General features: G+C 33.6%; 1 protein-coding gene across 15 annotated transcripts in view; it reads right to left on the bottom strand.

The window, feature by feature from the left end:
* PARD3 (par-3 family cell polarity regulator) overlaps positions 1 to 17,749 on the bottom strand; it is a gene marked incomplete at both ends in the record, with an annotated part of 584,385 nt that overhangs the window by 269,450 nt on the left and 297,186 nt on the right. For all 15 annotated transcript variants that reach the window (XM_084254375.1, XM_084254377.1, XM_084254376.1 and 12 more), the window contains one exon: positions 1,879 to 1,970. In XM_084254375.1, the coding sequence (XP_084110501.1) occupies positions 1,879 to 1,970 (92 nt within the window). The remainder of the gene's footprint in view (positions 1 to 1,878; positions 1,971 to 17,749) is intronic.

Consider the following 17,749-nt stretch of genomic DNA (forward strand, 5'->3'; position numbering starts at 1 on the left):
TAATTACATAGCACTTTATAATTTACAGAGTGCTTTTACATATGTCACATCATTATCTTTCCAATAATCCAAAAGGCCAATTTTTTTTTTTTACCCCAGCAGATAACAGTCCAAATGAGATCCAGCTATCCTTATGGCATCTATTCCACAAGTCAAAGTCACCATTTCCTTAACTGCTCTATGCATACTGCTAAGCCAATAGCTATCCACTAAAAAACAAGTTGTTTTCTTTAAAGTGTTTGTAACAAAATATAAATCCATGAAGTTATTTACATGAAGTAATATGATGTTACTTCTATTATGTAACTTAAGTAATTTATATAAGCAGCTCAACAATACATGTATTTGTCAAGTTACTTCAATGATTATTTACTGCTAATATAATAAACTTGAGTTTAATGAAAACTGTCATTTGGAAAGTATAAATTTCTAAACCACTTAAATATATTTTTAATTTATTTGTATATTTTCCCACATGTATATGTGTAGACATTATTTTCTAAGCATATGTACATATATAAGTAATATCACAGAAATCTAAGCAGTACTTACTTAAAAATCAATACCTAAAAACTGTAGTTTAATTAAATACATAGTTTAAGCAATCTATACAACCATAAATGATTACCAACGGATTTAATAAAGACCACAATGCAGTTTTATATATATATTAGAAAATGTGGATTCTTTAATTGTATTTCTTAAATAAAAACCTAAAGATATGCTATAAACTATCAATGGTTAAAAAATTCATAGACTAAAAAAATTAAAGACAGGGATATCGAACAAAAATTGAAAATATTTGTATCAATTTAATGACGTACAATAATTAGGACAAATTAAAAATTTCCTCAGACTGCCATCACATTTGCTGAAGTAACACCACCCATATGAGCTTTTTATTTTTAATATCTTCATAGAATTTGGTAGCACCCTATTTTAGATAACTGTTCATAGTACTTGAACATCTATTTCAAGATAGGTTTGTCAACAAAGAGTACTATGGTAACTTTAATATTTATTTTATCCCATATTTTTTCTAAAAAGAACTATGATAGGGCAATTCTTTCTAAAATATAAATATTCAGAGTGCTGGCTACAACATATAAGAACATAAACTAATTTTAGATTCTGTATAATCACAATGAAAAAGAGTCTTAGGGCCTTCCTTTAGAAGACTAAGAGAAGATAGAATTAAGAGCTTAAATTTTTATCTAAAACTCTTCAACTTTTTCCCCAAATCAAGGAAAAAATATTAAGAATGACTGCACTCTCAGATCAAGACCTAAACATCCTTCCATGCAAACATGCCAATATGGAAGATAACTATAAATGTGATAATACAAAAAAGTTTTTCTTTGTTCTTATAATACCTAAAATCATGCTCAAGATTCCTAACGTATGACCTCTTCTTTTTCATCATATGCCTTGAGATTCTACTTCTAAAATCAATGCTATTTATATTAAATGACTAATACTTACATGGCCTATTCTTTAAGTTTGTCTAGAATATTTTTAACTGAGCAAAACTGAAGAACAAACATATAAGCAATAACTAACATAAAAAGCAATCTGAAGACAGTTACAGTGCTATAAACACGACAAACATTTCAATCAAATACTATTTTGTATTAAAATTCAATAGTATTTGCCATGGCATAAGACTTTTAACAGGTGCGTGTGAATTTCCATGCTATACTTCTTCCATTACACAATTAACTCACTAGATGAAAAATGCTCTTTAGAAGACAAACCGACTTATGGCATGTTTTTAATTAAGCACAAACACTCCACATGCCATATGCTTTTGGAATAGTTGCTGCTATGAGCAATGCTATGCATATATTGCAAATTTAGTTAAAACTTCTGATAACTTACTCCAGAGAAAAGTTGGGCATGTTCTCCAAACCAGTGTCAGCATGTCCAACAGGTTCAACACGGCTGTTTTCTTCTTCTGTGCCATCCTCATCCTACAGAAAGCACAGGACAAAGAAAAGTACACACTACTAGGTTTATGTCCATAACGTGAAAGCAATCTGAATAACTGCAGTCTATTAGGCATTAGGAGCATGTTAAGTAGATCTTTCCTCCAGGGAGAATAGCCTTTAATGATAAGGTAGGTACATATATTAGAAAAATTGCATTTTAATGTGACAGTCTCCTGAGTTAGCTTATCCCAGGAGATGTACATGATACCACTGGGATAAGATAACACTGGCACTTCTTAGGTTAATTTTCTTATCTAATCATTTTTTTGGTATATGTTTTAGGAAGTAATCATAAATTACTATAATGTTGTAATACATGATTTTTTAAAAAAGGATACATGATACTAGGGGTGGATGATAATTTTTTTTTACTTACGCAAATAATGAAGACCGTTATAAAACTTAACTGCTATAAAAATTTGTCAGTTGCTTCAAACACAACTTGCCAAAATGAGCATGTAATAAACACAATTCTAGATTTAAATCCTTTATATGGTGAGATTTCACATAAAGATAACCCAAGCTAATTGACTGATAATTTCAAGTATTCTGTAGGAATTAATATCTTAGCATCAGAATCACTTTTGTTTACTTCTGATATAATGTATAAAACAGGGGAAGGCACAAACACCTACATAGTCAACCTCCATCTTTGCATTTTTACCTTTGTAAAGGCAATATTTTATAAATAATAAAACTATGTTCAAATATGTTGTAGAGATTGGGTAAATATGCTGGTACTCTGAAAGGTGAAAGTGTAATAAAGGTGATGGCACATAAAAATAAACTAAATACCACATAGATATATGCTTTATTTTACAATCTTGACCACTGTCTTTTCATTAAGGGGTTCACTAATAGTCAAGTGGGTTAAGATCAATTGCATAATGCAGACTATGTCTGACTGATATCAACAGGCTTACTAACTACTTAGAATATTTAGAAAAGATTCAGCATCTCCAGTTATAGCTAGGATGCTTACATGTTCTTCTCCTTACATATACAGTCTGACATATTTAGCAGATCACTAAATATTTTGATATGAAAATAAAATAATCCATGGGACTTGCTGAAGCAATGAATTTCCAGATACAACTAAATACAATATGTTGAACAATTTCTTGGAAGTCTATGTGGTGTATAATTTATGTATACATACAATGTTAGGTTTATTCTTTCTACATTTAAAATTGATAACAATGACATTATATGAGAGGTATCAAACCACCTCTTTTAAGAGCCTGCCATCACAGGCACCTATAAATCAGAGATATTCTGGCGGGGTGGGGGGAGGTGGGGAGAGGAATTAGAATAAGGGAGGGAAGAGCACAGGGACTATGGTGATCTTGCACAGGTGAATTGGTGGTAGAATTATATGGGGACTACACCCGAGAAGAGAAAGCAAACATTGTACAAAAATGAACAATGATGTAAAATATATATAAAGAAATTATATCATAAAAATAAAATAAAATAAAAAGTAAATAATTCTGTGAAAGAATCTGCCATCAGAAAAATATATATAATATATATATAATCATGTATTTGAGAAACTCATACTTTATATGCACTCAATAGAGAAGTCAATCAACAAAATGATAAGCTAAGGTTAAATGTTCAAGACATAGTGTCAAACAATATTTTAAATTATTGAAGTAATATTTAGGAAAGTCAGTGCAATAATCTATTAGTCAAATCACTTCAATGGATCTTTTAATATACTAAGCTTGAGTTTAATAAAAATTGACATATGGAAAATGTCAATTTTCAAAGCCACAGAAATCTAGTAATGCACAAGTGAAATTTCCTCTTTGAATCCACTAAAATAAGTTAAATGCACTGAGTTTTCCCTGAATTATAGCTATGCCCCACATGTCCTCAATGGTGCTACACTGCATGATGTCAGCCTACTTTAAGACTGATGATCCTGTGTTTCAAGAGGCTCTAATATGCACTTCTTGGTTATCTATCTCTTTTATGAAGCACAACAAATAATTTCAAAGGTTAGCCAGATACCTGTACCTACTTATGAATCATACTTTTAATGTAAATAAGAACTCCCAAGATTATGCTTTTCCATTGGGAGTGAGGATAGAGAAGGACAAATGTGACTACTTATATATCAGGAGGAAAACATAAAAATAAATAAGTTAAAGGCTTTTTTTTCAGGATCCATTAATAATTTAAGCCCACTAAAAGGCCAACACAATGTATAACTATTTGAAACACCTATGTTGCACTATGAAAGCGCTGCATCAATGAAACGCCTCAAACTACAGTGATAAAAGAGGAATGGATAATTTACACATTCATTGTTCTCACAGTGGCCATTATCAGGCCCCAAGAGCATGTAAAACATTATTTTATGTAGCTACATATGGTGCTCAGTTAAGATTGCAATAGTCACTGCCCCAAGGCTGAACTACAACTGCTATGGGAATCACAACTTAGAATTTCCCAACTTGTAGATATATAAATGTCAGCTCTTTTATTGCTCTATTTTATTGTTTGGAACTTTTTTTAAAAGCTTTAACCGGACATAGTTACTTTTAGCAAGAGTTATACACTGAGTTCCATTATAATCATAGAGTGAAGCTCAGTTATTACATATGTCAAATCAACATTGAAGGCCTGTAGTATTAATTTAAACTACACAATGTTAAAAAAATTATCCAGTTGAGTCAATACACTTCTTATTCTTTCCTTGCCTACTATTTTATTGCAGAGTTAAGAGCTTGGATTCAAAAATTAAACAGACCTGGTATGAATACTAACTCTATCATTAGTCAAAGTTATACATGCTTCTATTACTTCTTCCATGAAATAGAAAGAATAAAAACAACTTCCATTAAGGACTACTGAGAGAAATGAGTAAAATAATCCATGTGAAAAGCATGCATGGTTCATAACATGTAGTAACTGTCCAATAAAGGTTAGGTATAATTTAAAAAGAAAGACAGGGTCTCCCCTGGTGGCGCAGTGGTTGAGCACTGGGCTGCGAAGCTGCCCGCAGCCTCTGCAGCACCAGTTCCATCCCCAGGTGCCGGTGAGGGTCCCACATGGCGCGCAGACCTCTCCTGCCATGCCCGCTGCTCCCCTCAGCAGTGCATTTCATCAGTCTGCCTGTTCTGTTCCCTGCTCTAGCTCTGGTGAATTGTCTCACACTCCCGTGCTTCTGACTGTACCCAGTGCTTGTATAAATAAATAAATAAATCTTTTTTAAAAAAAATAAATAAAAAGAAAGACATACACGACATAAAATGTATCTCAATAAATGTCTGGGTAATGCCATACAACACTATTTTAAGAATATTATCAACGTGTCATACTCTATGTCTGCCATGCAATTTAACAGTAAACATTATCTACTCAATTAAATACAAATATTAATATATACATTTTAGAAACTTGCATGAAACTAATATTTGTTGTAATTTGCTACACAGAAATTACTTACGTTATTATTGGATTAAGAAAACAAATCTTAAAGATAAATAAACAATGAAATACTGAATTCAACTAAGTAAATGACAGGAGCAAAAGGCACAGAAGGTTACTGGCAGAGAAAATTTTCAAGGAGAAAACATGTCAGAATCTGTAAAAGGGCTATCACTTTACCCCACTTGGAAGCTCATAAGTCAGCCTGTCATAGCTTCATGGAAGCTAGCAGAAGAAAAGAGACTGGGTAAGAGACAAAGGACTGTGTATTAGTATAATAGCATTAGCCAGAGTATCCTCCTTTTATGCACTATTTCCTCAAGCTATCATTCTCACAGCATGATTTAAAGAGAGCCAGGGGACACTGAAACAAACAGAAAACCTGAGCTTAGGGAACCCACATCATTTAGACAGCCAGTAAGCATGAATGCTCACTAAGATGGAGGGAGATACTATTCCTACCTCTCAAGGCTGTTTGCTACACACACATCATTGAAGGGATGTCCAGAACAAAGACCTTTGTTCTCAATCTATATAAAAATGCAAGGGAATCATGGAGACTTACTTTCCAACAACAGAGGTTAATCTAAGCACTGCCAAGTGGTAGCCTTTCAATTGACTAGCAAACTAAAATAGTAATGCCATTAACAAATGCACTCTATGATGATAATGCCTTAAAAGTAACATTAGGTTCTATAATTAAAGAGCAATACCTTCTACATAAAGGAAAAAAATCATTTTTCCAATGTAGAAATTTATGTTCAATGAAGCAAAAAAAAAAAAATCCATCATGAAAGTTAAAAATATAATTCCAGACATGCAAAACCTTTACTTCCCAGGAATCCTTTCATATAAAACTATTTTGGGATGTACTCAGCAAAATTTCAGGAAATTTAATGAAAGAATGAATAGTACCCAAGGAAAGTTCCAGAATTTGTTGAAAGAGTAGTCCAGAGAGGAAAAAACAAATTCAAGTTAAAGGAATAAGAGAGAAAGTTGTGTGAAGTCATTCTATATGAAAAAAACAAATCGATAATTAGCCTGCTATTTCTCAGCATTTGGCGACTATTCTGAAACACCTAAAGAGAATGTGAGGGTAAAATTAAATGTAAATAAGTAAATGAGTAATTTCTCTAGAGTCAAAGAAACTAACTCCAGTAGCAAGAAAAGAAAAAGTGTGAGAAGTAATGTTATCAGAGAACCTCCTTGTTTATTCAGTAAGAAATCATTACACAGCCATTTATTGTGCACTGCCTATTGGCTTAACTCACTTTTGATGTAACAATACTGAAAAGATGAGAATGTGGAAAATAAAAGTGACATGAAAGGAAAAACTCATCTTCCATAACAGCAAGTTGACAGGTATCAATAAACAGTCAAGAGAAAACTAGTAGTAAAGAGCAGTATAAATATATTATACAGAAATGTGGAAGTAAATACCATAACAGACACCTACATAAGTTGAAAGTTGTTAACTCTGGAGAAAGAGATTCTAAGAGGAGTGGAACAGAGACACTGTTGGACTTTTTTTTTTTTTTTTTTCTTCATTCTAGAATTCTAGTATTAGGGCCTCGCTGGTGGCTCAGGGATTAAAGTCTCAGCACTATCAAGATATCCCGGCCACCCTGGCCTGAGTAAGATTCCCCAGCCAGGGAGCTAACCTACATGGTGCAGCAGACCTCTCCTTTCTCACCCACTGATCCCTTCAGCAGTATATTTTAGTAGATCTGCCTGTTCTGCTCCCCACTCTGTCTCTGGTGAATCCTATCACCCCCTGCACTTCTGGCATATCCTCACTACATTTTGCAGTGCCCACCAGACAGTTCTTTAGGTGCAACTGAACACCCAGATTCTCCATATCCCAACAGGTCACCTTGTATCAGATACACCTTGAAGTCTATATGGCAAGAAAGCTGGAGTACCAGGAAGGCAGCATCTGCTTTGATTTTAGAGGACAATCCACACAGATGCTCAGGACTTTTCTTGCAGATTCCATAGTTGGCAGCTCAGATCCAGTGAAAGAGACTCACATCAGCTGGCTCTAAGAGCTACACTGACTTAAAAGCCTCATGTTTCAGAGAAGCCAGTATCTCTTGTAACAATTGCATAAGAATTGCTGCTTATCAGATATTTATAAGTTTTGAGTGCAAATTCAATTTATCAATAAGGGATCACTTACACCAAACAAAAGCAATCAATGAAAGCTTTGTCTGGTTTCCAAAAAAAAAAAGGGAGCCAAAAAATAACCAATGTTTATATTTTCAAGCAGAAGATAGGATTTTTTTTTAGCCTTTACACATCATATTATTTTGGTATAACCAAATTTTTTTTAAAAAGATGTAGGATTCAAAGTTGTCAAATAAGAGGATGCATATATTGGTTGAGGAGAATGAATTTTAAATCAGGTAGAAATAGCTATTAACAAATACAGATAAAAGTGTTATGTGAACCTATTTGTTCTTTACTATTAGTGAAAATTAATAAATTTACTCTCTACACAAATATTATAAAGGTTAATCTTCAGCAAAAAATGTCCTTATATAATCAATCAATGATGCATTATGAAATTACAGAACTCATATGAACCATGTGTTTAAGGAAACCAAATTTGGCAAAATTGACAAGTAACTTTCTGTTTGAAAAATGATCTGGTTTTATTTTTTTCCTATTTCAGGACTAATTATCTTCTCTACATTCATAGGTTAAAGGAAAAATGGCAGACTAATAGGATTCTAATGTCATCTCTTCCTCCACAAATGCATAAACCAGAATATATATGGAATCAACTATGTTTATAGGAGAGCTGAGGACTTGGTGATGGGCAACGCACAGGGAGATTGAGAGAGACCATTTAAAAGGATAGGAAAGCATGAGATAAGTTCCTATAAGGTAAAATATTGGGGCACTAGTAGATGCAACAGCTCCTCTCTGATGCAGATAATCGTGGCACCCAGCAGCTCAGAACCCTATTGTTGGGGCGCTACAGCAAGAAGGCATGATTCTCCAACTTACAAAAACTAGCAGACATTAATAAAGGCATTGAGAGCACTGAGATTAAGAGGGAATGGGGAAGAAGAAAGGGACAAGAGCATATAAAGGATGATGGTCAGGAAAAAAATAATAATAATAAAACAATAAAAAGAGTAAAGAAAGATCATGACAAAACAAGTTTCTCACTGGGCTCAGTGGTCCACAAAAACCTAACAGAACTTTCAACAGGGATCAAGATACATATCTTTACTCTGTTTTCCTTAATGATAAATATGTATTTCACCCTTATTAATATTGAAGGGCTTATTAAGAAAACTGAAAACACATTGTATTCCCCAAAGTTCTACAACTCATTATTTTAAAATGTTAATAAAGAAAGAAAGAGCAACACATGGGTCCTATAACAATATTCACTCATGTAAACTTAAATTAGAATTTGGACTAGTTTATTACTTTCAAAGCAGTATTATTTCACAAATGAAATGAAGTCATTAACGTGCGTGAAACTAGTAAATGACTTGGATAAAGTAAGTAGCTTTCAAAAATAATCACTCAATTTTGTAGTTGAATTCAATGAAGTACAAGCTTCATTGGTAGATTTCCTGGGATCAAGAGATTAGATTCTCTCAAACAAACTGAAAACTATTATATTTTGGGGCACAAGGCAATGATGATTAGATTAAATGCCCAATTCTCAACAATGGTTCAAAAGTTTATAATAAATTTGGAAATTAATACCAGTAAAACTAATAATTGTGTACTAATTATGTACTGTTCCATTGTTCCTAATACCCAGAATGTACACAAACACCAAACACATAGCAAAGATTTTAAACAAATATGGTAATTTAAAGTATTTATCTTGTATTTTGTTTTGTATGGCACCTTAACCTTGTGTTTGAAAATGTAGATTGTCTTGCAGAATGACTTGGACAAATGATGAAGTTCTCTGCCTCAGTTTATTCATTTATAAACTGAGGAAAATAATAGACTCATGTGAGTTTCTATAAGGATCCAATGAGTTCCTTACAGAACAGTGTCCTTGGGATCCTACCTCACAACTATTAAATGCTACGTGAGTATCACATAATATAAACAAAGGAAAATTAAAACTTGAGTTTTTTTTTTTTGGTTTTTTTTTTAAAGATTTATTTATTTATACAAGCACTGGGTACAGTCAGAAGCATGGGAGGGTGAGAGAATTCACCAGAGCCAGAGCGGGGAATAGAACAGGCAGACTGACGAAATACACTGCTGAGGGGAGCAGCGGGCACGGCAGGAGAGGTCTGCGTGCCATGTGGGACCCTCACCCGGTGGCCAGGGATCGAGAAGGCGCTGCAGAGGCTGCAGGCAGCTTTGCAACCTGCGCCATTGGGGAGGCCCAAAACTTGGTTTATAACACATCATTTATTTATTTTTAAAAATAAGTCTGACATCTATCTTATATGGAACAATAGTTTTGGTCGTGATGCTCTGTAAGACAACATACTGATACAAGGTAATTGCAATCTTTTCCATTTTTACTTTGGTATTTACTTCCATTTTGGGGGTAACATAGAATAGGTTTCTTTTTTTAGGGTTAGTAATAGTAAAACAATTATTTGAATTAATGCATCACTTTATTTTAAATTTTACAAAAACACTTGTAATTATTTAGTATCCAATCTTTTCATTTATCATAGGGCATTTTAAAATTCCAGTAGCTATGGTTTTCTAAATTAAAATATTTCAATATTTAGAATTATGCTCTTTGATTATGCTCTTTGAAATTTAAAATAAAATCTTTCAAATCGCATGATCATTCTAAGGTACTTAGTGCCAAATTACTTTCCAAAAAAACCAAACTAACTGACATTGCTGCCAATCTCAAATTAAACTATTTCACAGCTTTTATTACTTATATTGGAAGATAATTCTCCAGTGAACTCTTGAATATTTGCATGTCTTAAGAATAAAGATAGGGTCACCCTCCTATGTAAAGTGTAGGCTTCCTAACTGCCCATTATGAAAGATTCAAGTTTCCTAAACTCAGAATACCCTTTCTCTAGTGTAAGCCACAAATCATACAGGCTTCCTTCTGGGTGTCTTTTCTACACTTGCATGAATCTTGAAGGCTTAAGGGAGCTTAACCAATTAAGCTGATGCTCCCTGTTGCTAGCTGTGCTGAATGATAAAATTTTCCTTCACTGAGCAGCATTTCAAGTCTTCTGTAAAGCATCCACAAAACCATTGTGGGCTAACTTGTTAGCTTGAGAAAAGAATAATATCTTAGCTCCGTTTCAGTTTTTAACTAGTTACCCTGACACACACACACACGTTAATCTGAACAACAAGAAGTCTCGATGTTATTTGAATTTAAGATAACTAGTAATTCTGAATATCATGTTTGTGAAATGGTCAGGGAGAAAGGCATGGCACCATACCTAGTATAAGATTCTGCAGTACACACAGCATAGGCTACCACAAGCACTGTGTGATTAATAATCAGTTTTTCTTTGAATTAAAATTCATTTGAATTAAAAGACACCTGTCTCAGTGGTACCATCAGAAAGTGCGAGACATTGATGCCATCAGGAAAATAGGATGTTTTTCCCAGACCCAGGAAAACATGATATACCTGGGTCAAGATGACCAAGGAGACAACAATAGACTCTGGGGACATGATGAAGACCTGGGGCACCATCTGATGGGCTGCTGTGCTGGGAGGTTTGCTTATGGTTAACTGTCTTTGTTTAATTCACTAGAAAATGCCAGCTTGAGATGACATGTTAGAATGGGTTTTTGCAGCAAAATACCCTGTTCTCTCAGCCCGCTTTCTGACAATAAAGTGTATATTATAGATTCAATTCCTGTTTCTGTTCAATTGGTTTCTAGAAGCAACAGGCAGCCCAACCCCAGTTATTTTCCAGTTATAATAACACATTCTTGGTAGATTTATCTATCTCATTTATCAGTAGGTTTTTTTCCTATGAATTTTTACAAAATCCTTTTAATGTATTAATATTAATCCCATAGATATTATACAGACATTACCCACTTATTTTCATCTTATGAAAAATGCAGGTGGTTATAAACAAGAATATTACTTATAAAACAAGCAGTTTATTCCACTCATTTCTTTCCTTCTGGCTTTAATAAAGAATCCATGCTTCACACTCTGTCACCCTTCCTTTTGTCCAGGTCTCCAAATACACCAACTCTATGTTTTGAAGTATAACTATTAGAAATACTCCCAACTAAAAATGGTTTCAAGGAAATGACCGTTAAGCAGTAGTAATTTCTAGAACGTCCATTTAATATACTTATTGCTAAAATTTTTTGAATCAGAGCAATGAATTAAATGATGGGAAATCATTTCATTAGTGTTAATAAACCCTATCATTTGCTTTTGATTACACAATTTGATACAATTATGTCAGAACATTTTTAGTTTCCTCAGGTTGTTCCCTTGGATATAGTAAATCTGAAATTCATGATTTGCAAGTGTACAAGAAAACTTCAGCTCATTTTATATGAAAGATTAGCTTGCCAATATTTACCAGAAAATTGGCTTCTGAGAAAGACACTCATTACAGTTTTTCATATAAGATAATTGAATAACCAATATATGAGACAAAAAATACAAAAGAAACTAGTTTCTATTGGTTACCAAAAAAATAGATTTGAACATTTGTTTAGGTCTTACTCAGGGATGGAAACTGTTTTATTTTTGAAATATTTACTCCTGAAATATTCCAATCAAAGATAATCAAGTTGACTGCTTATATATACTAAAATAATAGAGCAGGTTGAATTGAACTATTAGTAGGACTTCTCTCTCCTAATAAAAGTTTACCAGGCAGTATTTCCATTAGATAGAAAATACAATTGGAAAGTAACAACTAAAAGAAATTTTCAAATAAGACAGTATGTATGTTGTAAAAGACTACACCACCTTTCCATTTATAACTCCAGAATATGGACATGTTTAATGTGTATGAACAATGTATAGTATCCTCAGATAAAGACAAAGAAAGTACATTCAGAAGCATTTCACACTTTTCCTGTAAAGTCAGCTCTGCCTTTTTTATTTAGATTAGCTTTTCAAGGGCCAGAACTACTTTCCCCCCCTTATTTGAGAAATCTTTTGAATATGGAACACTATTTCTTATTCAAAATCCTGAATCTGTCATTAGGCAATATCTAGAATAAATCTCATAGCTCTTTCATCCTGATTATTCTTCTTTTAATCCCTAGTTGCCAGATTCAAGGATATGTATCAAGTGTGGTTCATTTGACCACAATGCTTTCTGTTTTTTATCATTTTGAAAATGATACCTCCATGTGTGAGAATTTTTGTAAAAATGAAATGCAAGATGGATTTTTCTACAGCTATAAACATTCTTTAGGGTATTAAGTTTTACATTAGTAAAATTCCAATTTCTTAAACTATTGAAAACTTGTTACACTAGTAATAATATTACAATGGACATGGTAGTTGAATCAAACACATTTGACTAGGTCAGAAAAACATCAAGAAAAGTCATCATTTCTTCTGACTATTTATTTATTTATTTATTTGTTTGTTTATTTAAAAGATTTGTTTATTTATACAAGAACCAGGGTACAGGCCAGATGTGTGGGAGGATGACAGGATTCACCAGAGACAGAGTGGGGAACAGAACAGGCAGACTGATGAAATACACTGCTGAGGGAGCAGCGGGCACAACAGGAGAGGTCTGCCACGCCATGTGCGACCCTCGCTGGCAGGGATCAAACCCGCGCTGTAGAGCCTGCAGAGAGCTTCACAGAGTGGTGCTCAACCGCCTAGAGGCCCTCTTCTGACAATTTAAAGAAATATCAAGGTCCAAATCATTTTAAAAAGAGAAACACACATATCTAAGAACAGTCTTGTTATGGTACAAGTGTCTTCTCCATGCACTTAAAACTAGAGGACACCATTTACAATAAAATACAGAAAAGAACTCTCAACCCTCTGAATATTTGATAGCACTGGAAAGGTTGAAAGGGTAAGTTTTAAATCACAACCTGAAGTGAAAATCTTGGGATTCTATCAAAGCAACGTCACTAAGAACACTGGGAATATGTAATCTAGGAAGACCCACCTATACACCCCTCTTACTCATAAAACTTCTAGGGGTTTAAGGAGTGAGAGTTAGAGGTGAGTCAAAAAGACAGGCAGGCACAGACATTCAGAAATTCATCTGGGGTAACCAAAAGTATGATCACTCAGGTTAAAGATAACAATTGATACAATAAATGAATTGTTGAATCAGTGATTTGGAGGAATTAATAAATTCTAGGAAACGGGGTGAAGAAGATATGATACAACCAGTGTACTGATAAATATTTAACAACTGACTTTAAAAAAACAAAAAAAGGAGAGAGATCTGATTTGAAGCATTCAATTTACCAACATAATGCCACAAAGCTGGGAAGAAATAAGCACCATTAGTGAAGGGTCAGCTATGTGAATGACTACTGAAGCACCTTTGAATACTATTTAAAAAACAAAGAATTCTTAGGTGATGAATAAAGAAAGAAAAGCAATAATATAAAGCATCCAATATATAAAGAAAAGCACTAATATAAAGTATCAACATTCTTTTCAACACAACACAGACTGGGTGAGTTTTGCATTATATCCTAAGAGGTCTGTTCATATCAGATGTTTAAAAATTTTTTGAACCAATGACTTGCTAGCAACCAAGCAATTTATAACAACAAACCACACAAATAGCAGGTGAACAAATTTATCTATAACTGAATTGCATAAAAGGTCATTTAGAAAAGGACTAAGTCTGTGGTGCTTAAAAAAGACTAGGGAAAGATGTCCCGTTGGAAAACTCATAACTTGGGGTATAGAGCATGAGCTGCATATCACCCTGACTCTACCCTTCAGCAAGGAACATAAAAGCAGTATCCTAGGAACATAAAAGCATATCAAGTACTTAATAATTATACCTGTTAAGTGCATAAATTCTGAAAAACCATTTTATTTTATCTTGTGGATCATTCAGTTTAACACTAAAAAGAACTTTATATGGAGTAATTCCTTGAGGGGATAAAAGAAGAGAGAAAACATTCACTGAACGTGGTAATAGCATTAAACATCATCATGAACATGTCAGGCACTGTATCTGAGCTCTTCCTGTTCTAAAAGAAATAATTGTATCTCAGAATTGTTAAGTAACCCAAACTTTGCAACAGGTACCAACCCACTGAATCAAGAGTGTGCATGTAAATCTACGATACTCAAAGGAGAGCTTCTTGATAGCAAGGCATGTGACCTATTAAGTGTGAAAACAAAAATATTACAAGCACAAGATAAAAATGCAAAAGAAAAATAACTGGTAAAGAGCTCACAGGTAGGGCAGAAACACAGCATCCAAATCACCCAATACTTGTCATGTCCCAGTTAGCTGTGCTTTGAGAGACATAGTATCACTGAAAGAGTCCAAGACAGAAGCCAAGTCTCATGTCAATTTACACATTTATATGGAGGGTAGGGAAAGAAGTTGCAAATGAACCCAGTTAAGAAGGCAGCCTACAGAGATGAGAAATTCTTTCAATGAGCAAACTCAGCAATCAGGGTCAGGATTTCAAGTACCTCTGCACTTACAATATCTAATATAGTTCCCAACTACAGTATTTTAAACTTGCAGTTCTTCTGGAATGCACTGAATTAATTGGGTAACAACCTAATGCAAAATGAAAACTTTGTCAAACCCTGACATATATTAACATCAACATCCATTTGTTAGAGACAGAATGTGGAGCTGAGACTATAAACAAATAGTAGTGATAGCAGACAAGATAGCATCTGAGTTTTGTGATCCTATCTGTATGCCTTAAATAAAGGTTATAAATTGGGACTACATAATACATTTTACTCCATGAGCCACAAAGCTCAGATAAGAATAAATTCATCTCTCAGTTTAAAATGAAAAGAACTTAGATTACATAAACTTACCACCCCCCAATTTTTTCAAACCACTAGAAAGTTGAATAAATATATTCAACACAATACACCCGTCCCCTAAATTCACTAATTGCTAACATTTGTCTTCTCTCATATGTTTTATTTTTGAGCCATTAAATTGTCAAAGACATCCTTAAAGGTGACAAAGGTAATGAATTATTTTTGAAAATAGAAAGTGGAACCTAATTGTCTAGGTTTATTTTTAATTTAGAATAATTTTCCTAAGGAAATAATGGGAAATAGTGGGAGCATATTTCTTAATGATTTTCAGCTACCAATTTCGTTTATTACATTTTTTCTGTTTAGTTTTTCTGATGTTCCATCAACAAGAGGGAAAATAAATATACTCTGTAAAAAATTAGAACGTTGGACTCAAATATCAACTATCCCACTGGTATTTTTTAATATAGTATAAACAAAACATCCCAAGTTTAACAGATTACAATGTGATTTTACGGAGGTTTTGAAAGAAGAAAATGATCAGTGACCAATCTAGAAAGAAAGAGATTTGGTTTCAAGAGTTTATAAAACAATAAAAGCCCTATATAACAAACCTACAGCCAATACCATTCTTAATGGTGAGAAACTAAAAGCCTTCCCTTTGAGATATGGAACAACACAGGGATGCTCACTCTCACCATTGCTTTTCAGTATAATAGTGGAAGTCCTAGCTAGAGCAATTAGACAAGAGAAAGACATACAAGTAGTCTAAATAGGGAAAAAATAAGTAAAACTATCATTATTCCTGGATGATATGATCATATATAGAGAGATCCCAAAAAACTTCTTAGAAAAACTAATGAAAATAAATCAGTTTAGTAGACTAGCAGGTTACAAAATCAACACACAAAAATCAATAGCTTTCCTGTATGCAAACAATGTATATGAAAAAGAAGAAATCAAGAAAACCATCCCATTCACAACTGCACCAAAAAAAAAAAAAAAAATTAAATACCTGGGAATAAACCTCACAAAGGAGGTGAAAGACCTATACAAAACAAACACAAAAAAAAACAAAAACAAAAACAAAAAAAAATCAACAAAACATTGATAAAAGAAACAGAAGATAAAATGGAATGGAAAGACATTTCCTGATCATGGACTGGCAGAATTATTATTATCAAAATAGCCATTCTACCAAAAGCAATTTACAGATTCAATGCAATTCCAATAAAAATCTCAATGGCATTCTCCTTCTCCAAAGAAATAGAATAAATACTGGTGAAATTCATATGGAGCCATAAGAAACCTCAAATAGCCAAATCATTCATGACTAGATAAAGATAGAACGGAGGTATTATAATCCCAGTCTTCAAACAACATTACAGAGCCATAATAATTAAAACAGCACAGTACTGGAATAAGCAGACACACAGACCAATGCAACCAAATTGAAAACCCAGACAGAAAGCCACACATATATGGACAACAATCTATGACAAAGGAGCAAAATATATGCACTGGAACAAGGACAGTCTCTTCAATAAATGGTGCTGGGAGAACCATACTGCTACATGCAAAAGAATGAAGCTAGATTACTACCTTACACGATACACAAAGATGAACTAAAAATGGATAAAAGACCTGAATATAAGACTGTAGCCATACGATTCATAGAAGAAAACATAGGCAAAACACTTCCATGACATATTTCTCAGAAACATCTTTAAAGACTCATCCTCAAAAACAATGCAGATGAAAAAAAAGATAAACAGCTGGGACTACATAAAACTAAAAAGTTTCTGTACAGCTAAAGACAATAATGAAGACCACACAGATTGGGAGAAAATATTTGCAATTCACAAAACTGATAATGGACTGATAGCAAAGATCTACTAAGAGCTTACACAACTCAACAAAAACTAAATGAAGAATCCAGCCATAAAGTGGACAGAAGAACTAAAAAGACACTTTTCCAAAAACGAAATGCAGATGGCCAATAGGCACATGAAAAAATGCTCAACATCACTTATAATCAGGGCAATGCAAATCAAAATCACAATGAGATACCACTTCACACCAGTAAGAATAGCCCACATTAAAAAATCTAACAACGACAAATGCTGGCAAGGATGTGGAAGAAAAGGAACCCTCTTACATTGCTGGTGGGGATGCAAACTGGCTCAACCACTATGGAAAGCCATATGGCGGACCCTCAAATTACTAAAGATGGAGCTACCATATGACTCAGCAATTCCACTCCTAGGAATCTACCCAAAGGACACAAAAGCATTAATTCAAAAAAATACTTGCACTCCTATGTTCATCACAGGACTATTTACAATAGCTAAAACATGGAAACAACCTAACACCCAAAAACAGATGCCTGGATCAAGAAGATGTGATATAT

Source organism: Talpa europaea, assembly GCF_964194135.1.
Source record: "Talpa europaea genome assembly, chromosome: 14".
Classification (NCBI taxonomy): Eukaryota; Metazoa; Chordata; class Mammalia; order Eulipotyphla; family Talpidae; genus Talpa; species Talpa europaea.